The 20134-nt window shown below is 37.4% G+C and overlaps 2 protein-coding genes across 3 annotated transcripts; both read left to right on the forward strand.

Moving 5' to 3' along the window:
* The first annotated feature begins 6256 nt into the window (after positions 1-6256).
* LOC122667350 (probable methyltransferase PMT24) lies at positions 6257-11940 on the forward strand. 2 transcript variants are annotated; one of them, XM_043863614.1, is made up of 9 exons: positions 6257-6294; positions 7245-8361; positions 8457-8606; positions 9766-10036; positions 10149-10259; positions 10359-10533; positions 10649-10921; positions 11156-11350; positions 11445-11940. In XM_043863614.1, exons 2-9 carry the CDS (start codon positions 7279-7281, stop codon positions 11671-11673), a joined length of 2487 nt encoding a protein of 828 aa, XP_043719549.1. In that variant the 5' UTR covers positions 6257-6294; positions 7245-7278; the 3' UTR covers positions 11674-11940. The 2 variants fall into 2 exon arrangements, with proteins under 2 accessions (XP_043719549.1, XP_043719556.1); XM_043863621.1 differs by lacking the exon at positions 6257-6294 and having other exon boundaries at positions 7204-7953; positions 7987-8361.
* A 2562-nt stretch (positions 11941-14502) lies between these two features.
* Positions 14503-15352, forward strand: LOC122667367 (nuclear transcription factor Y subunit B-7-like). The gene has a single exon (XM_043863631.1). The coding sequence runs from the start codon at positions 14516-14518 to the stop codon at positions 15245-15247; it is 732 nt and encodes a 243-aa protein (XP_043719566.1). The 5' UTR covers positions 14503-14515; the 3' UTR covers positions 15248-15352.
* The last annotated feature ends 4782 nt before the right edge of the window (positions 15353-20134 follow it).

Consider the following 20134-nt stretch of genomic DNA (forward strand, 5'->3'; position numbering starts at 1 on the left):
TCTACCCCCTTGTTTTAAGGAAGAGAGAGATAGACACATGGGAGTGCTAGTATAGACCACACTCCCATACAGAAAACTGCTTCCCTAATAATTAATAATAACTCTTTGGTTTCTCAACTAGCACCGCCACCATGTCCACCACCATCACCATCAAAAGATATACTTTTGTTATAATGCATTATATACATGTTTCGGTTTTTTTTTTGTGACAAATTTTTTTTTCTTATCAGTTTTACTATACATCAAATTTTTTTGTACAAAAATATTTCAAAATAAAATAAACACCAAATTTTTTGTTTCTAACTAAGACGAAATACTAATTTGAAACAAAAACGGTGTCGTACACACCCTAATTCATCCTCACTTGAATTAGGATGGAAATGCTAGGGATGGAAGGCAAGGTTTAAAAACTCAAAATCAGGCCAAGGATTGGTCTCCATTGATTTTGATTGAAATCGTCTTAAATTGATCAGGAATCGGATTAACTTAAATAGATTGATCAGACTCGACCCAACTTGATCGAACTTCATATACCTAGAATCAAGATTACTCAGAATTGGTCCCAATTAATTTTGAGTCGAATCAGCCGATACCATCCGATTTTTAAAACCATGTACTAGGGTGACTACCATCACCCGAAACAAAGATTATAACCACAGATCAGCATCAGCTACATATCGATTCTTTTGGCTGAACCAGTTGATTCACATAGTCCAATCTGACAGCCATGCTCGATCAGAGTGTATTTGTCTGATTTTGTACTCTTTTTTTTTTTTGGTAAAACTGATTTTTCACTTTTACTCATCATTTGGGAGAATCCTTTTTATCAAAAAATTAAAAATCATTTGGGAGAATCCCTTGATCGAGGGAATCGGATGGGCATGCAAAAGGTGCTGGGAAACAAGGAAGATATTATCAAATATATATATATATAAATACTATAGTCCAAATAAAAGCATAGAATTAAAATAGAGTATACAATTGAAAATAAAAAATCAGTTTAACTTATTATTATTATTATTATTATTATTTGTCGTCTAATAATAATAATAATAATAATAATTAGAGAAAATTACACTATCACCCCTTGAGATTTGTATTAAATATATAGCAACCCTTGCATTTTTATATTATACAACTACACCCCCTGAATTTCCACTCCATTAGTTTAGTTAGGTGTTACAATATTAATTAAGTTTATCTTCAAATAACTAATATATCCCTTCAGGATCAACTTACCATTTTGCCCATAGGGCATCATCCCTAACTTCACAACCCCCTCTTCTCCTGTTACTTGAATCAGAAAGAAGGCTTAGGGTTCGAAGGTAGAGATCGTTTCAGGTCTACCGTAATACCTTCTAATGTAATTAATGAAAAGAAAGAATGAAGGAAAAGGATCGCGAAGTTATCGAAGATGAAAGATCCAGGATTGATTTGGATTTTGTGGAGTGATCGCGCATGGAGAAGGGAGATCGATATATCAATATTCAACGCTGGTTTGTGGCTTTTAATTGAATCTCATATCGCTCGTAACTGAAACTGATGGTAATTACCATTTCGAGAAGCAGCCACCAATTAAATCGAATTTACCATTCCGAGAAGAAGGATCGAGTAGTAGTAGAATCGATCGATCAATCAGTGGATGAATTCTCTAATGGCCTTGAACAGACCCTCACACACTTTTCTGGTTCAAAGAGTTCGATAGCATGACAAACCTTTTCATCGTTGAACTCCACGAACTTGACTCTACTCCCTTCCAACGTCTTCGTAAACTCTTTCTGATGGTCCATCAACGGGTCTTCTCCACCGATGCAAACTAAACAAATCTGGCTATTCAACGCTTCGATATCCGATTCTGATAACCCCTTCACCATAGGGTTACAATAATCGTGTTTACGATCGGTTCCGATTAGCAAAGACAACTCCCACATCAGGTCCGTCGTCGGATACGGCACGAGCGGATCGTTTATCTTTCTCAGCTCTTTGTAATATTTTCATTTGAAGAAGAAGATTCAACAACGACAACTACTTCAATTACATCTTCGTCTTCATCGGACTTAACAGAGGATGCCTCATCTTCGCCACCATAGCTTTCTAGTGGACCATTTTATGAATTATCAGATCTCATGGCTCATCTCCCCATCAAGCAAATAATTTATTTATTGGGTTAATTCTATTCTTTACTTCTATTAGCGTTTGAAACCTCAATTTCTTTTTTGCCATTTTAAAGTTTGGTTTGACCTAATTTTCCATTTTATGCATTTGCAGAAGAGGGCTTCCAAAGCATTATCAGGGGAAGTCTCAGTCTTTCAAAACATTACTCCACACTGAGTGTAAATTGCTTCCAATCACTGAGCAAATAAGCCATCGGAGTTGATAAAAGCTAAAAAGCATCTTCAGTTTGCAGGCATTTTTTCTTTTTTTAATTTTGCAGACATTGTGACCCATTGAGAAGATGAATTTCCTTCAATGGGTTGTGTTGCAAGAGTTCACGAGCCATGCAGATGCATAGTTCATTGAAAGGTACAGAAGCGACGCTGAAGGGGATGAAACCACCCTGATTTGAGTAACAGGGGAAGAGGGGGTTGTGAAGTTAGGGATGATGCCCTACCGGTAAAATGGTAAGTTCACCTTGAAAGGGTATATTAGTCGTTTGATGGTAAACTTAACCAATATTGTAACATCTAACTAACAGAATGGGAATTCAAGGCGTGTGGCTGTATAATTTAAAAACACAATGGATTGCTCTATATTTAATACAAACCTTAGTAAGTGACAATGTAATTTTTCCTTGTTATTATTATTATTTGGCACAAAAGCCCTCCAAATCCTCTCAAGGAGGGGAAAGAGGAAATAAATTACATTACAATACTCAAAAAGTCCTCTCCAAGACAATCAAAAACTTGTCCAAGGAAATTAATAGCCCAATTGGAAATAGAGTGACAATCATATTGACTAATCAACTAACATGTCAAAAACTACATGGCAAACTTAGTCTTCAACACTGATATCTTTGACTATGGTGGTTGGCAATTTTCCACGGAAATAGCAGGGAAGCAGACGAGAGGCACTCAATAAGGATTTAGCAATTGAGCAAATCGAAACCCGAGTCATTTCTACCCTCTTTATTGAACAAATGGCCAGTCTAATAACTAACGGTTCATCTTTTTGTTTTTTTTGTTTTGTAGAAATCAATGCTTCATCTGGAAAATTATTGGTCCCAGTATTGGGGGTGCGTATCGTGCGATGCAGCAATGCCCATGTGTGAACAGTGATAAAAATCCTACTTCATCTACCACAGTTGACATCACCACATGACGGTCAATAACAATCAGTTGAAGTTCCACTTACTGGTTCAAGGCAATACAGACAATCCCCAATACTTTTGAACGAACAAAGACTGCCACATCAATATACATAGAAAAAACCCTCTAAGATCAAGAAGAGACCCTTCATTCTAATGGGAAACATTTGAGTAGAGGATGATCCCGGGATCAAGATCAACATTTCTGAACACCACCTAACGGGATCAAGGAAATTGTCGACTTTACAAAATAGGAGACACTAACATTTATGACCCAATTGGGTCATTTTTCCTTCACCGACAATGTAGGAAAACTTTTCCGTTTTATCTATTCTTGACTTCTCGATTATCTACAGATCTGATATATCTGACGGTTCTGATCAAGGGGTATGGTAAGTGCAAAAAGTGCAGCAGAGAAACAGAATGGACGTGGGTGCATCATTCTCTGCCTTGTTTATGTAATAAAGGGTGATAGGTAGGTCAGCCTCACACCACCATTAATTCCATGCCATGTTGCGGGACTTGTGACTGTTGTCTTTTTATATTCCATGATTCCTTCCATCCCCAAAATGATAAATCGTCAACGTTAATTCTTCATCATCATAGAAAAAGTATATTAAATTTTCCAAGTGGATTTCCTTGACTATTCCAAGGGGATTAAATAATATATAAATAGTTGTGTTACCCAAAAAAAATATAATGTATAAGGCCAAATAGTTTGAAAGTTCAAGGCCAAAAAAAAACAAGGGTAATGGATAGGATTTCAATAGAGCAATAGATTATATGGAAAGTGGAATCTTAATTAATTTATTTTAAAATAGTATAATTAATATTTTACGAGAAAATGTTCTTTGCGGGGTGCAGGGCACATGAGACATAGTAGGGGCGAAATGATCATCCCGCCCACGAGATGCTAGTGTGTTCTCTCTCGTTGGTTGTCATGTGCACGTGATCCCTGCATTCTCTTACTTAGAACTCTCTCCCATATTTTAATTACAAAATTTATTTATAAATATATTGTTTTTTTCTTTTTTAATATATTTAAGGAACTATAATTTTTTGGATGCCTATCAACAGAAAACTGTCAATATGGTAAAAATATCAGTCATGTGGTAGCTATATAGATTTTATGGATAGGTGTAATCCGAGTCTCACTTGTTTGTTAAATTTTAGTCCAAAATAAGTGTCACATTATAAAAAAGTTAATCGCGTACTTAGTACACGAGGCTCTCGTCACTACGGGGTCTGAGGAGGCTCACAATTGTTTAGTGTGAGCTTATTCCCTTCAAAAATCATACTTTTCCTTGGTTGATCAAAGATTATCTTCTCTGGATTGATCTATCATTATATGTGATGACAATTTCGATCCTGTTACAAGATAGACAATATGAGCTTCATTTTTGTTGTTTAACTTTGAATTGTTGTCACATACATAGATTATGATTTTTTAGGATGCACTCAAGGTTCATAAGTCAATCTATTACAATAGGGATCGTAGAGCGAAGAAGACCCTGAATAAAACAAAACATAGAAATATGGGATGATTGTCAAAATGTGATGATATGGTTGTCTTGGAAACTATTTTCATTGTTATATGATGTTTCTTAGATAACTGCTATTGTTAATTTTTTTTTTGGGTAGTGCATTGTCTAGCCAAGGGGGCTGGCATTAGAAGAACTGAGGGCCAAATTTATAGTAAGTATACTTAAAACTTTGTTATCTTAAAAGAATGTTGCTTGGTCGTGTGGCTTCTACGCCAAACACAAGAGCATATGAATTAACATCCCCTACACTATTATTAGTGGCCTCGTGCTGGTGCAAGGGCCACACAACCAAACATCCATCTCTTGCCCTTTTTTTTCGAGAAAAAAAATATGCTACTTGGTTGCGTGGCTCTTGCATCCAAACACATGAGCGCATAAAAGTACGAGATTGCTCTCCATAAAATAAAAAATTGTATCTATATTGATGCCCTTGTGTGTACTCTCATTGGCCCCATGCTTGTGCAGACGTTACGTGGCGATACATCAATTTTTTGCTCTTTCTTTTATGGGGGAGCACAAAGGCCATGCGTAGGAATGTAAATGGACGAACGAAATCCGAATCTAAATCTGCATCTGTATCCATTTAGGGACATCCGTATTCGTTTAGAGATATCCGAGAAAAAATCCAAGTAATCCGATAAAAATCCGAATACTTAATAATAAAAAATTAAGTAAATAATGATTTTGAAGGTTTTTGAAGATTCAACATGTTCTAGAATCTGATGATAAGACAATCACGATCTAAAAGATATGGATTGAGATTGAATTACATTCACTAGGAAAAGGAAGGTCTGGGGTTACACGGGTTACACAAGGCAGAGATGCAAACGGATGATCGAAAATCTGAATCCGATCCGCATCCAAATCCGTTTAAAGGTATCTATATTCGGTCAGGAAATATTTGAATTCGATCACATCCGATCCGTATTCGATCCTACACACGTATGTGGCAACCAATGGAGAATGTGCGCATTGGCATCTCGGGTCCCCAAAAGAACTTAAGTGGAGGGATTAGGCCTCTTAAAACAAGACACGTGGTGGCCGATGGCACTGAAGCGCTCTATAAGGTCACGTGAAGATCCTAAGGCAACCCACTTGCCTTAACCCTTTAAGAGGATATTTATTTCTAAATTAAATCCATGGATTGTCCTCTCCGTAGATCACGCTCTCCATCTGTCTCTTTATTACCGTAGATTATGGTCTTCTCTCTCTCTCTCTCTTGCCGTAAGCACAGTCACATAATCTTAGTCATTAATGTTAAATTAAACCTATTCTTCCTTCGCTATATCTCCTCTCAGTCTTTCTCAGCTATTATCAGTGTCTTTACTCGAGAGACGAAGCTCTTTTTCTTTCTCCAGATCTTGGGTAACTTTGAGGCACTTGGATTATCCTTATTAGGCCCGAAAATCTTTTCAAAACAATGGCGTTTCATTGATCTTTCTTCAGGTAGAACCTATTTAACTTTTTCATTTGTATTTGGGGTTTTCTTTGTATGTTTTTTTTGCTCTGCTTTTGAGTTCGACGGATGAGAGACTTCGTTGGTCTCCTTAGTTATTGGATGAATGGTGATAAATTATTTTGGTTTTTATAGGAGTTTGATGCAGATTTGGTGGTGTTCGAAGTCTAACACTCGCTTTTCTCTTAATTTTTTTTTTTTAAAAATTTTCACTTGTAAGTATTGAGATCACTATGTCCTGTGCTGATTTGGGTTTTGATTTGTTTCCGTCCTTGAGTTTTTTGTTTCTACGAGTATTCTTGTGTGATTTTATGTAGATCTTGTCTGATTCGAAGTTGTTGCGTTGGTTTCTTATGTTGTCTCTCTTGCTTCTTACTCAAATGCTTATTTGGTCGTTCTGCTCTGGAATGTAAATGAATTATTTGTTTTCCAAGTGTGTAATAGGTGTAAATTATTGATATTGATCCGTTTGGTTAACCTTCTGAAAATTGAAGGTTCTAATTTTTGGAATTTCATTTGTAAGATTGTATTCAATGTTTTGAATTCATTAGTTGGATTCCAGTTATCGTCCTAGTTATTTATGTTATTGTTCTTACTGGGTAGATCCAATGATTCTATGCCTTCTCGGTTTGGATTTCTGATCAACTTCTCTCTCCCCCCCCCCCCACCCCCCAAAAAATAAAAAATAAAAAAAATCATTGAAATTTGTTAATGAGATCCTCCGTTAGAGATCTATGATCTTATGATGTTTATCATATGTTCTGTTGATTTAAGCATTTCCTGCTTGAACAAGTTCTACACGTCAATTCATCTTTTGTATGGATGGTTGTTACCTAGTACATCTGTTCTGTTAGATCCGCTGAATTTGGAATTCAGTAGACATGGAGTATAGTTTCCATGGTTAACTTTGCTCTTCTATTTTTTTTTTTTCTGCTTTTAGGTGTAACAATTTGAGGGACATTTATATGTGAAAGATGGCATTTGGAAAATATACTAGAGGAGATGGCCGGAGGTCATCGGCTTCCTACTGTTCAACAGCAACTCTTGTCGTGTTTGTTGCTCTTTGCCTGGTTGGAGTATGGATGATGACATCCTCATCCCTAGTTCCTGGTCAAAGTATAAACTTTCCTAATCAGGAGAGCAGAACTGTAGACACAAAACTTAGTTTAAAACAACCGGTGACTGAAAATGATTCTCGGCAATTTGAAGATAATCCAGGTGATTTACCTGAGGATGCAACAAAAGGAGACGGTGACACCAACACTGCACAAGATGAAAGCAACTCGGATGTTAGAGAGAAAACAAACCAATCTGACCAGACTACAGAGAACAATGTCAAGGATGACCAAAAGGAGAAACCTGAGGAGAGTGAGAATAAAAATGCTGAGTCTGAAGAAGCATCCAAAACTGATACTGAAAAGGATGGGGATGTAAAGACTGAAGGTGGAGAATCAAAGGGGGGAGATGGAGAGTCTAATTCTGAAGGAGGAGAAACAAAAACAGAAGGTGGTGGAATAAAAACTGAGCAGGAAGAATCATCAGAGAGCTCAGATGAGAAGAAAATTGACTCCACTGAGAATAATAAACCAGAAACAACTGAGAGATCAGGCGAAACTAAACAGGAGGATAAGGTAGAGGAGACAACTGAGACCAATCACGACAAAGGATCTGAGCAAAGTTCTAACAAGGACGATGACCAGGCAAAGAACCATGCCTCAAATGAAGTATTTCCTGATGGGGCAGAGTCAGAGATCCTAAAGGAGTCTACCACTCAAAATGGGGCATTTTCGACTCAAGCTGTTGAGTCAAAGAATGAAAAAGAAGCTCAGCAAAAGGACCAAAAAGAACAAGGTGGATATAGCTGGAAACTTTGTAATGTCACTGCTGGCCCAGATTACATTCCTTGTTTAGACAATTGGGATGCTATTAAGCACCTTCATAGTACTAAGCACTATGAACATCGAGAAAGGCACTGCCCTAAAGAAGCCCCCACTTGCCTTGTTCCTCTACCTCAGGGATACAAGTCTCCAATTAAGTGGCCCACAAGCAGGGAAAAGGTATATTACCTATAATACATTGCATTAAAACATGAAAATACTCTGTTCATTTGTTCTTTATACAGGATAACAACCTTATTGTGTATTTCTGGCAGATATGGTACTACAATGTTCCCCATACCAAGCTTGCAGAGGTCAAGGGGCATCAGAACTGGGTGAAAGTTACTGGAGAGTATCTTACTTTTCCAGGTGGTGGAACTCAGTTTAAGCACGGTGCTGTTCGTTACATTGATTTCATTCAGGAAGTAAGCACTTATTCCTTTATAGTGTTGAACTGTATTTTCATCCCATTGTCATTCAGCATGCTGTTTTTTTCTTTGTTTTTTTTTCCGACACTAGAAATCATCCTTTGCTGCTTCATTATCAGTACTTGTTCGGTGGATTTTTTTGCGTGGTTTTGTTCTCTTTTTGATAATGACATCATCGGTTGCAAGTTGAGGCTTTTTCACAGGATATGCCATTCATATGGCTGGATACGTTGCGTATGTGTATTCAACAATAAGGATGGGCATTTCAAAACATTGCATGAAAAGATGAGAAAAAGGGGAGAAAAAAAAAAGAAGCTTCAAGTAAATCAAGAGTTTTTAGTTCTTGCCCAGATGGTTAAAGCAAACTTAGAATTTCTAGTTTTACCTAGCATTTATGCGTAACTCATTGTTGTTATATAGTGCAGTACATGGAATAATTCGTATCTTGAGAGTCTTGTGCTATCAATTTAGGGTCAGCTGTGGAAATGAATTCTGATTCCACAACAACAACATAGCCTTATGCCAAATAAATGGGGTCGGCCACATGGATCCATGCTCTCCAATCAGCACTATTCAAAGTCGTATAGAGCTGGTTGGAGAGCAAGGATCCATCAACAGTGCCATATTTCCTGCTAATGTGTATGGCTTATAATCATTTTGTCACTGCTTCAATCCATGTAAGTTTTTGCTCTCTGTGTATTCTTTTAGACCATTCAATTTATTGACAGTCAGTTTTTTCCTTAGCACTGGCAAGCTAATTATCGTTATTTACATTCTTAGGCCATCTCAATTGGCTTAAGTTGTTTTATCACCGTAATTTTTGTTGCCTTCAATCTAGTCATTGCTAGCTTTGTCTTTGTCAGTTATGCCATGCATTGATTGCAGCAGCATCCTCATCTCGGCCATACTCATGGCGTCCACATATTAACTTTTTGGGTTCCTAGTTTCTTTAATGTGTTGGCACCAGTGTAGATAATTTTGGTGCCTTGGTCACCTGCTTTAACTTATCCTGTTTTTAGTCATTTGTCTTTTTCCATCTGACACAATTTGCTGCTGCTGCTATGGCCCATACATAACTGCGTTGATTCATTGATTTTTGTTCAATGTTTTCTTCCATATCTATGTGTAATGTGTGTATCTCTAATCAACACTGCAGTCAGTACCCGATATAGCATGGGGAAAACGGTCCCGTGTGATATTGGATGTTGGATGTGGGGTAGCCAGCTTTGGGGGATTTCTCTTCGACAAAGATGTTCTTACCATGTCTTTTGCTCCCAAAGACGAACATGAAGCACAAGTGCAATTCGCTCTCGAAAGGGGAATCCCTGCAATTTCAGCTGTGATGGGTACCCTTAGACTACCCTTCCCCGGTAGGGTTTTTGATGTTGTGCACTGTGCACGTTGTAGGGTCCCTTGGCATATTGAAGGTATTTCCTACTTAAAACCTCATTCTGTGGTCCCTCCCCCCCTCTGTGTTTGTGTATGATGTCAGGCATTTTCTTTTTCTTCTTGGCATTCACAGTGAGGTAAAATATGCAGGCGGCAAGCTTCTTTTGGAGCTAAATCGTGTTTTGCGGCCTGGTGGTTACTTTGTGTGGTCTGCTACTCCAGTATACCAAAAACTCCCTGAAGATGTGGGGATCTGGGATGGTTGGTTGGTTTTGTCTTTAACTGGTCTGTGTTTGGCTTTGTGAGAGATGTGGTCATGTTTTGTTCTAAAAATTCTTTTTTGGTGGATATTGATGGCAGCCATGAAAGCATTAACAAAGTCAATGTGCTGGAAGCTAATTACAATTAAGAAGGATAAAGTTAACAAAGTCGGTGCAGCAATATATCAGAAACCTACTTCTAATGAGTGCTATGAGAGGAGATCACAAAATGAGCCTCCGCTTTGCCAAGACTCTGATGATCCAAATGCTGCCTGGTAGCATATTCTTTGTAGAGAGACATTAAATTCATCTCAAGAAGTTTATTACTTCTCTTTGATTGTAAATTCTCTTTATAGTGGTCTTTATATTTGTACATCTATGTGTGTGCAGGAATGTGCCACTGCAGGCATGCATGCACAAAATTCCTGTAGATACATCAGAACGTGGGTCTCAATGGCCAGACCAGTGGCCAGCAAGGCTGAATAAACCACCATACTGGTTGAAGAGTTCTCAGGTTGGAGTTTATGGTAAAGCTGCTCCAGATGATTTCACGTCAGACTATGATCATTGGAAACGTGTTGTGACCAAGTCCTATCTGAATGGGATGGGAATCAGCTGGTCATCTGTAAGGAATGTCATGGATATGAGAGCTGTTTATGGAGGGTAAGTGAAGAACAAAGTGAACTTTCATAGTTGTTCATTTTCTGTTTCTTGAGGGTCTCTATGGCCTTCAGCTCTCTATAGCAACATGAAAATACTCTCTACTCGCCCCCCCCCCCCCACACACACAATAATTAGGGGGAAAAAAACACTTTTGGATTTGTGTGACATATCTATTGTCATTGAAGTTCTGTTTTTCTTGTCCTAATTATGCTTTTCCATGGCCATCCTTGCCAGTTTTGCCGCGGCTCTTAGAGACTTGAACGTGTGGGTCATGAATGTGGTTTCAATTAATTCTCCCGATACACTTCCCATCATTTATGAGAGGGGTCTATTTGGCATGTATCATGACTGGTGTGAATCATTCAGCACCTATCCAAGATCTTATGACCTTCTCCATGCAGACCATCTCTTTTCTATGATAAAAAAGAGGTTTGTTATCTTGTCTTTCATGTACCTGAGTGTCTGCTGAAAGGGAAGTCTGTCATTGTGCAATTGTTCATCTTTTATGTTCTGCGATCTACAGGTGTAACTTGCTGGCTGCGATAACAGAAGTTGATCGGATTCTCAGACCAGAAGGGAAACTGATCATACGTGATGACGTTGAGACCATCGGTGAGGTGGAGAACATGGTTAGGGCGATGCACTGGGAGATCCGTTTGACTTACTCAAAGGACAAGGAAGGCTTGCTGTGTGTCCAAAAGTCTTTTTGGCGCCCCACAGAGATTCAGACAATCATGTCCGCGATTGCTTAAGCCCGACAGTTAATCGTCCCTCAAACATTCATAGGGATCGGGTTGCTAGGTATTTTTTGTTAGTGTTGTTTTGTTTGTAATTTCAATTTTTTTTTTCAAATATAATTGTAATTCCCCTCAAAGCCCCGTTGCTGTTGTTCCTTTTAACCCTTCTTTCTTGTCTTTTTGTTTCTTAGTAGGGAGGGGCCCTTGAGTTTTAACTGTAAAATCATATTATAGAGATACCAATAGAAGTCAATTCAAGCTTGCCAGTGTAAAGCTCTTAAATTGGAAATTGGTTCTGGAAACTAGATTACAAATTGTATGATGTGATGTTTAAGTCATCTACTACAACTAGAAGTGAACTTGGTACAACACAATACCTTCAAGGGATGCTGGTTCCTGCGTGTCATGCAATCTCTTAAAACAATCTTCATGTGCCACTCTCTCAGGAAAGAACCAGTAAAAAGTACAGTAACAACTGAGTACAATTCAGGTCTAGATACATCACCAGATTTGCCCATGAAGTTCAGGGTGATGATGGTCTAGATACTACCAATCTTGGGATGAGGAGGTATTCTGCATAAAATAGCCGCACATGGATAGTGTATCAGAATCATCAGTTTTTTCAAACTAAGAAATATGAGAGAAAGAATGCCACTCGGTTGCGCCAAACGATCCCGTCCTGACATAGGGGCATGCAAAATGACTGCCACATCGTGGTCATTTCTGGGGTTCTAGGGAGTGTGACGGTCATTTTGTGTGCTCTTGTGTGCGTGTGCTGCACGATCGGATGGTGTTCTCTTTCCCAAGAAATATATAACCCTATGATACTTGAAATGACGTGTTTCTTGAATTTAATGTCACCCTAAATCTCCAATTTGGCATGATTATGTGAAAATTTTTGACCGTTGAATTGGATTCAAATTCAACCATATATTCCTCCTGTATCAGTTTGCATTCATGCACATGTATGGTGGTACAAAAACAACTATGGATCTCCCATAGTTTTGGATTTTTTTTTTTTTTAGAAAGAAAATTAGCATTAACTAGGAAGAACATAAATTACATCATCATCATCTACATACATCATATTTTTGGATTTTCAAAGTTCTATTTTGACACTTGGCAAACTCTATTTGGATGGAAACTTCACATGTGGGCAGGGATATTGGAATCGTTTACCTGTCCACAAAATATAAGTCTATCTGATCATGCCATGTGGTAGAACATGAGACCGTGAAGAGAAGGCTCTCTACCATTTTACTTTACCCATGGAGTCGTACCTAGGGATGTAAATGAATAGCCAAAATCTGTGTCCGTATCCATGTCTGTATCCTTTTAGTACTATCTGAATCCATCCAAAAGCTAAACGGATATGTATACGGATAGGCTATAGCTATCTGAAAAGCTATATTTACATATAAACGGATAAAATATCCGACCCATATTCGTGTCCGTATCCGTTTAGCACTATCCGAATCCGTCCGAAAGCTAATCGGATACGGATGCAGATATAGCACTATCCGAGCTGAATCCTATCCATTTACATCCCTAGTGGTACCCATGTATATCACTTACTTTTCAAATGAACATGTCAAGTGAAAATACCTATTACAATTACATACAATGATTAACTTGCTAAATCTGAATCTTGCACCAACCACCACAGCTGTGCCATACTGAAACAACTCAAAAATAGGAAAATGTTAATAAAATAGAAAATAAAGAAAAATGCATGATAATAAAGGTTAGAGAGGACCAATTAACTCCCGACTCATTTATCATTAGAGGACCTCAAACTCACAATGAGAATTACCATGATATCTTTCAAAAATACAAATAGAGGATAGTGACATACATCAATTACATGGTTAGACATAAAAGGGTAAAGGGGTCTTTTCCAAAAAATAGAGAGAAGATGACACATTCTCGCTGGGCAGTGGGCACCCTGGCGGCATGCCCAACGTTTTCCCTTAAGAGTAGGGAAAAGGTTTTCTGAGCAAATAGCGGAAAGTACACTAGCATCGTCTCTCTCTCTCTCTCTTTCTCACATAAAAATAATTTCTCTAATCTCCATTTATGAAACCATTGCGTCGTCCTCATTGGTGCGCTCCCATTTACTACTGAGAGAACCCTCTCCCTTGAAAAATAAAAATTCTGAGATTCAGAGGATTGAATCTCATAAGCTATTCTGATACATGAGACAACATTCTTCTTTATCTAAACCTTGTGTATCTCATGCCGTTTATCCGAATGAATTTCTGTTCATATATATAAAAAAAAAAAAACATTATGTGATCAGATACAATTTCTTTCCGGAAGCATTAGTCATATAGTGAGAGGCATTGAGGAGCACACTTGATAACTAATGCTTCCATTGGACTGAAAAGTCAAAAATCTTACAACTCAAAAGAGTCAAAACCGTTAAAATCCAAAGTGAATTTGCTAAACATAATCAAAACACTGTTTCCATCCTTTTGATTAGGCACTTCTACTGGTATCTCTTTACAGATGATTTAAGAAGAAAATTCAACAAAAAAAGAAAAAAAGAAAAAAAGAAAAAGAAGAAGAATGGCTTAGATCAAAACAAGTGGTCTTTGAATGATTGAACAGAAGTTAGTTACAACAAAACCCAAACACAGTAGGTTACCCTTCTCCACGCAGGGAGCGGGTCTGAGGGATGGAAAGCAACCAAGTCTCTTTATCTCCCTCCCCTTACTTAGCCTATTTTCTTGCCTTTTGTATGCACTTATCTTAGCCCTTACTAAAATATCAATAAGCACCCAACAAAATCTTCTCCTTTTTTATTAACATATATATCTACCAACAAAGAACAAAACCAAGAGAGAAAAAAACAGTAATGGAAGATGATCATCAGATACATAGAAATAGTACCAATGTAGCCAATAAAAGTAGCCCAGATAGTCCATGTTCTAAGAGTACTGGTTCCATCATTCACAATACTACCAGCAGCAGCAATAGCAGCAACAACAACAACAACAACAACAACAACAATAACAACAACAACAACAACAACAGCAGCAACAACAACAACAGAGCAAGATCTGTTTTCGCGAATAATGAATGTCGGCCTGATCATGATCGATTTTTGCCGATAGCAAATGTCGGTAGGATCATGAAAAAAGTCATTCCAGGTAATGGGAAGGTGTCTAAGGATGCAAAAGAATCTGTTCAAGAATGTGTCTCGGAATTCATTAGCTTTGTTACAGGGGAAGCCTCTGATAAATGCAGGAGGGAGAAAAGGAAGACTATTAATGGAGATGACATTATATGGGCGATAACGACACTCGGGTTCGAGAATTATGTAAGCCCATTGAAGCTGTACCTCCTCAAGTATAGAGAGATGGAAGGAGAGAAGCTCAGCAATATTCCTAAGCAACAGCATGAACAACCACAACAAAATGTTCCAACTGATCATAGTCTTAATTCTACTTTAACACATCATCATCACACATCTCAGCAACCTTCCTTAGTATATACTAATCAGCCCTTTTCAATGTCTTTCTCTCCAAACCCAATTCACCAACAACTACATCAACAGGAACAAAATGATTCACTTGGGCAATGGTAAGAAAATGGGACCTTGAAAAAAAAGAAAGGGGATCCTTATTTACTTATCTACCATATAATTTACATTCTTTTTTCTTATTCTATTTTATGTATAATAAATTTTTTTCTTAGGATCTCCGGGATGGGTTTTAGAAAATACATATATAAATGCATATTTGTCAATTTTTTTCTTCTAGCTTGTACATGAAATCCTTTTCTGAACCTATAGTAATTTAGAATTTCATCCTGTTGAGCCTTTTCTTGTGCTTAGCCTTAAAATGAAGCTTACTTAGCCTCTTAAGAAAGGGGAGAATTTAGGAGGGGAAATAGAAAACCTTAACACTAGTTCATTGTTTTTAGTGTTTATGAAAGGATTTCATGGTCTGCTACCCAACTGGCCCTGCAGTCTACCGGTTGAGCGGTCTCATAGGTAACCGATGTGCGACTATTCTCCCAATACTGCACAGATGAACAGAGACAGGTTCTGGAGAGACTTGCAATAAGACTAGAGAAAACAAAAACCCGCTTTGATATCATGTGAATATCCAACCGAAAAACTTGAATTATTGGATGGAGGGACTCTAAGGTAGATGAGGGGACAGAAGGTCTCAGGGGTTACCGATGTGAGACTTCTCCCAACAACAGTATGTAAATAGGCAAAAACTTTTTTAGTTTGGGGAAATTAAAGGGTATCTTTAGTCTGGCACTAAGTTTTGCCACATGGCAGGGTGATGTGACAAATTTTTACCTTATTGATATCTTAAAAATAGTATAGATTCATCCATCTATATACATTCCCATGTATTGGTGGATTCTCTTGTATTTTAACCATAATTTTCTTTTAAAAAAGTTTTATTTTTCTTAAGATTTTCAAAGCTCTATTTTGCCACTTGACCAACGCTGTTTTGTTTGGAACCTAGCATTGTAAACAGTGGACCTTGGGGTCTACCAATCAGCAAAATTTCAACTCTATTCAATCTACCATTTGCCAGATATTTGTGTCAATTTAAAGAAAAAGACTAGAAAAACTGTTCTCATGAAAATATATGCTTGGATTTTTATTGGATTCTTTGTGGCCTTTACTTACCAAGTCCTCAAGCTGAGTTCAATAAGAGGGATACTGGGTTTGGATATCTCAATAAGAGGAGGGATATTGGCCTTTATCAAACCTATCAGGAGTTTCACCTTGAAAGCAGTCTCCACCACTGTTTTGGAATCAGGTTTACTTTAAGTCAATCATAGGGTTTTTATATTTTTTATTTTTTTGGGTTGCCCTAGATTCCAAACAATGGGGTATCCAGGTTGGTAACCCAGATGAGGATGACAAAATGAATGTTCTAGCTTTCTAATTGGCTTGTTGTCCAGCCCAAACTGAGGAACTTTGATAAACAACAATGAAACAAAGTCTTGAGGATTAAAGAATGGCTTTGTAATAAGGTTCCAAGAAATTCTCAGTGCTTATGGAGGAGAATGCTAGGCAATAAACAGAAACAACTAATAGGACAAAGTTCATGGAATAAGAGCCACAATTAGAAATATTGAGATGGATGAGCTGAAAACCTTGGCCTCAACTGATGATGGAGGGAAAAAAAAAAGTAATATGAGAGGGCATTATTGTGTGAAGAAAATCAATGATGACAACAGTAAGAGAGTGATTTGAGACCTTGAAAGGAGAATGGGAAAGCCATTACTTTCAAATTTGCAGGACAAGAACCTAGTCTGAATTGGATCCATGATCCAAGATCCACAAATGCCAAAAAATTCAAATGGGTTTGACCCATTAACCATAATGCAGGCCACATATGATACTTACCACATAATCTTCTAATATGATGTAACAGAGCTAATAAGTGTCCAAGAGTTGTATCCAGTTTGTTACCAAATGGGCCCTGTTCTAAAAACTTGAACTTGCAAGAATTGATGCTGAACTGGTCGGATTGCCTATCCAACTAGTTGCATTTCATGGCCTCCTTTTTCTCTTTTGATCATAATTTTAGTCCAGAGTTGTTATGAATTGTGATCACCAGATAACATACAGAGTCTCCAATAGAGAGAAAAAGCCAGGAATTTAGCCTTTAGACAGACAGGAGACAGCTCCCATAGAAACTGCCATTAGAATAAGTGCTCTAGGAGCTGTGGTCCCAATTTGAAGGAATGCACAGCACACCAACCAGCTCACCCTATATCCTTCTCCGACATACTTTCACTTCTGCAATTAAAAATGGATAATAGGATCTCATTTAACCTGACACAACTGATAAAAAAAATCTCTCTTCTTGTGCAGTAAACATTCTTTGTTGGCAAAACTGTATACATAATTGCAAAGATGCTTCTCTGAGACTAATTTTTAGCTTTTTCTTAGGAGCTTGTCTTCCTTTCTCACATTTCTTAAAATGATCCTCAAAGCCCTCTCCTTCTGTTTTCATGATTGAGACTTAGGAATAAGGGCCTTGAGTTTGAATTGAATTTATCCAACCATGGAAAGAAGGGGTGGGGAGGGTTGATTAAAGTCACATTGGGTTTAGTTTAGTAAATCATATATTTAAATCAACACATCCATCCAAGAGGATACAATGTATCAGATAATAAGTGCGATGATCCTATCGAACGACGAGCCTGAACTTTCCACTTGTAGGATTGTAGTAACAGTGTAGGGATTCGATACCTCGTAAACAAAACCAGCATGCTTGATTAATGAGTTACATGATCACTTTAGCAAGTGTCTGAAATGGAATCTTCATGTTATCCAGTATCAGTAAAAGAAAAATGGATTTCTTAACAGACTTCAGAGACTAAACAAGCTTATTGGTGTCCACTGGAATAAGAAAATCTATTAAACTGATTCACATGAACTCCTACAACTAATACATAATGAAGTGAAACAGCATGAGTGAGAATATACATTTATCAAATAGCCCTTGTCTGCCATTGAGACATCTTTCTTTAGCAAACTAGTTGGCAACCTTCATACAGTAATCAACATGTCTGTTTCCCTCAAACCCTCTACAGGTTCTCTAAAGCTACCTTTGAAAGTTAAAGTAGGGCAGTGGTTAGTCTTTGGTGTACAGAGAGATGTCAGGGTTGTGGCACAAAAGTTTGTTATTGAGTCTTCTCACCTTCATTGTTCTCTCAGAAGCATCAAGGTTGCCTAAGGTTAACTGGGCACAGATGTTGCCTAAGCATGTTCCTTCTCCTCCATCGTCTCCCTCTAGAGGCACCAATTCTGTTTCTACATCATCTTCAACAATCATGAAAGATGAGAAGCAACTTCACCTCCCTTTGAAGGATGGGAAAGTTTAGTGGGCTTCTGTGAATACCGTGTTTGCATGGCTCTCTAATGGATATCACCTTCAACAACAGGTCAGATGAGCAACTTTTCAAGATACAATTTGTAGAGTAATCAAGCTGCTTCAGAGCTTCACAAGTGCCAGTTAAGATACTGAGGAAGAAAAGATGCTTGACTTGGCTTGTGGAAACCAATTCTTGTAAGCTGTAACATAATGGAAAAGCGCAAATGGATGATCAGAACTGGTTCAATCTTTTCTGAAGCATCAAAAGTTTCTGAAATGCATCAAATCATCCATGTGTGTGATACATTTGTGACAATTTCATCAATCCTTGTGTTGAATGAATGATTAACCAATTGTTCTTTGCTCTTCTGTTGGATTAGTGGGTAGAAACTAATGCCATTTTCCTTTTTTTTGGTGAATTTATTCTGTAAATTGGACTGGGGATATTTGTCTGAAAGAGTATTTGTAAGTGATGATGAAGATACATGCACGAATACATTATCCAAGTTTTACTTACCACAGTAGGGATTGCTAATATGACCCAATTAGGCACTCACCTGCTTACCTAATTATTGACAGCCCATCAGTGATCTGTTCAAGTAATGCATCTGTTCCCCTTGTATGTCTGATCTATGAGAGCCATCAAAGACAAAACCCTATCTCTTTACCCTTTTATACAGTGTTTGATTCATTGAATTGAATAGAAGGTCTAAATACACCACAAGAACACCTCTAAATTGAAGGGTTTTTCCTTTTTTTTTTTTTTTTTTTGAGGGGGGGGGGGGGGAGGGGAAGGGGTAATATATTGTCATTAACATGCTAATAGCTAATTAAATTTGTTTGGGGGTATATCTTAAAGGCGCATTTTAACACAAAATAAACCTTTAAGTTTTTGTTTTCTATGGGTTATAATGGATATAAAAGTTGGAATTAGGTTTCTTAGATATTTCTTTCATTTCTGAGTTTTTATATAAAAAATGGGTCCTTATAGGCATCAGTATGCTTAGTGAAGTATAATGCTTCACTATTACCACTTTACAGTTCATGGGTTAATCCATGTGATGGAGGACCCCAAATATATCTCAATGATCAAATTTTAGTCTAAGGTAAGCAAGGAAAGTATTTTCAAACTCTTGATTCAAAGTTATAGTACAATTACCCAATTGCCATCAAATGGAAATGAATATAAAATACAAAAATGGAATCCTTTTTGTAATTTTAACTACTTCCCTACTCATTTTAATCTGAAATTATACCATTGATTAGATGCTTGCCTGGTCCTCTATTACATGGACTAACTCATGTATTGTCGTGTGACAAATAATGAAGCATTATACTTCTCTGGGCATAGTAATGTAAAAAAACAAAAAAACAAAACAAAAAAAAAAAAAGTCATCATTGACTATTAAGAAATTTGTAAAACATGAAAATGAGGCAGCTTAAGGGTAGAACTAGGTGTTAACTTTCTATTCAGATTGGGTACATTTACACATAGTAACCATAAGCAATCAACATTAATAAAGCTATCACCATCTCGAGTCAAGGATTAGCAACTTTTCCAATATAGGAATCACAAAGAATCAACTTTTACTAAGTATGCATGCACCTTATAGTAAGTA

The sequence above is a fragment of the Telopea speciosissima genome, chromosome 1 (genome assembly GCF_018873765.1).
Source record: "Telopea speciosissima isolate NSW1024214 ecotype Mountain lineage chromosome 1, Tspe_v1, whole genome shotgun sequence".
Classification (NCBI taxonomy): domain Eukaryota; kingdom Viridiplantae; phylum Streptophyta; class Magnoliopsida; order Proteales; family Proteaceae; genus Telopea; species Telopea speciosissima.

Coding starts and splice junctions, on each gene's coding strand:
- LOC122667350 (XM_043863614.1), top strand. CDS start 7,279: ATGGCATTTGGAAAATATACTAGAGGAGATGGCCGGAGGTCATCGGCT. Junction 10,534..10,648: donor GATGATCCAAATGCTGCCTG/GTAGCATATTCT, acceptor ATGTGTGTGCAG/GAATGTGCCACTGCAGGCAT. Junction 10,922..11,155: donor ATGAGAGCTGTTTATGGAGG/GTAAGTGAAGAA, acceptor CATCCTTGCCAG/TTTTGCCGCGGCTCTTAGAG.
- LOC122667367 (XM_043863631.1), top strand. CDS start 14,516: ATGGAAGATGATCATCAGATACATAGAAATAGTACCAATGTAGCCAAT.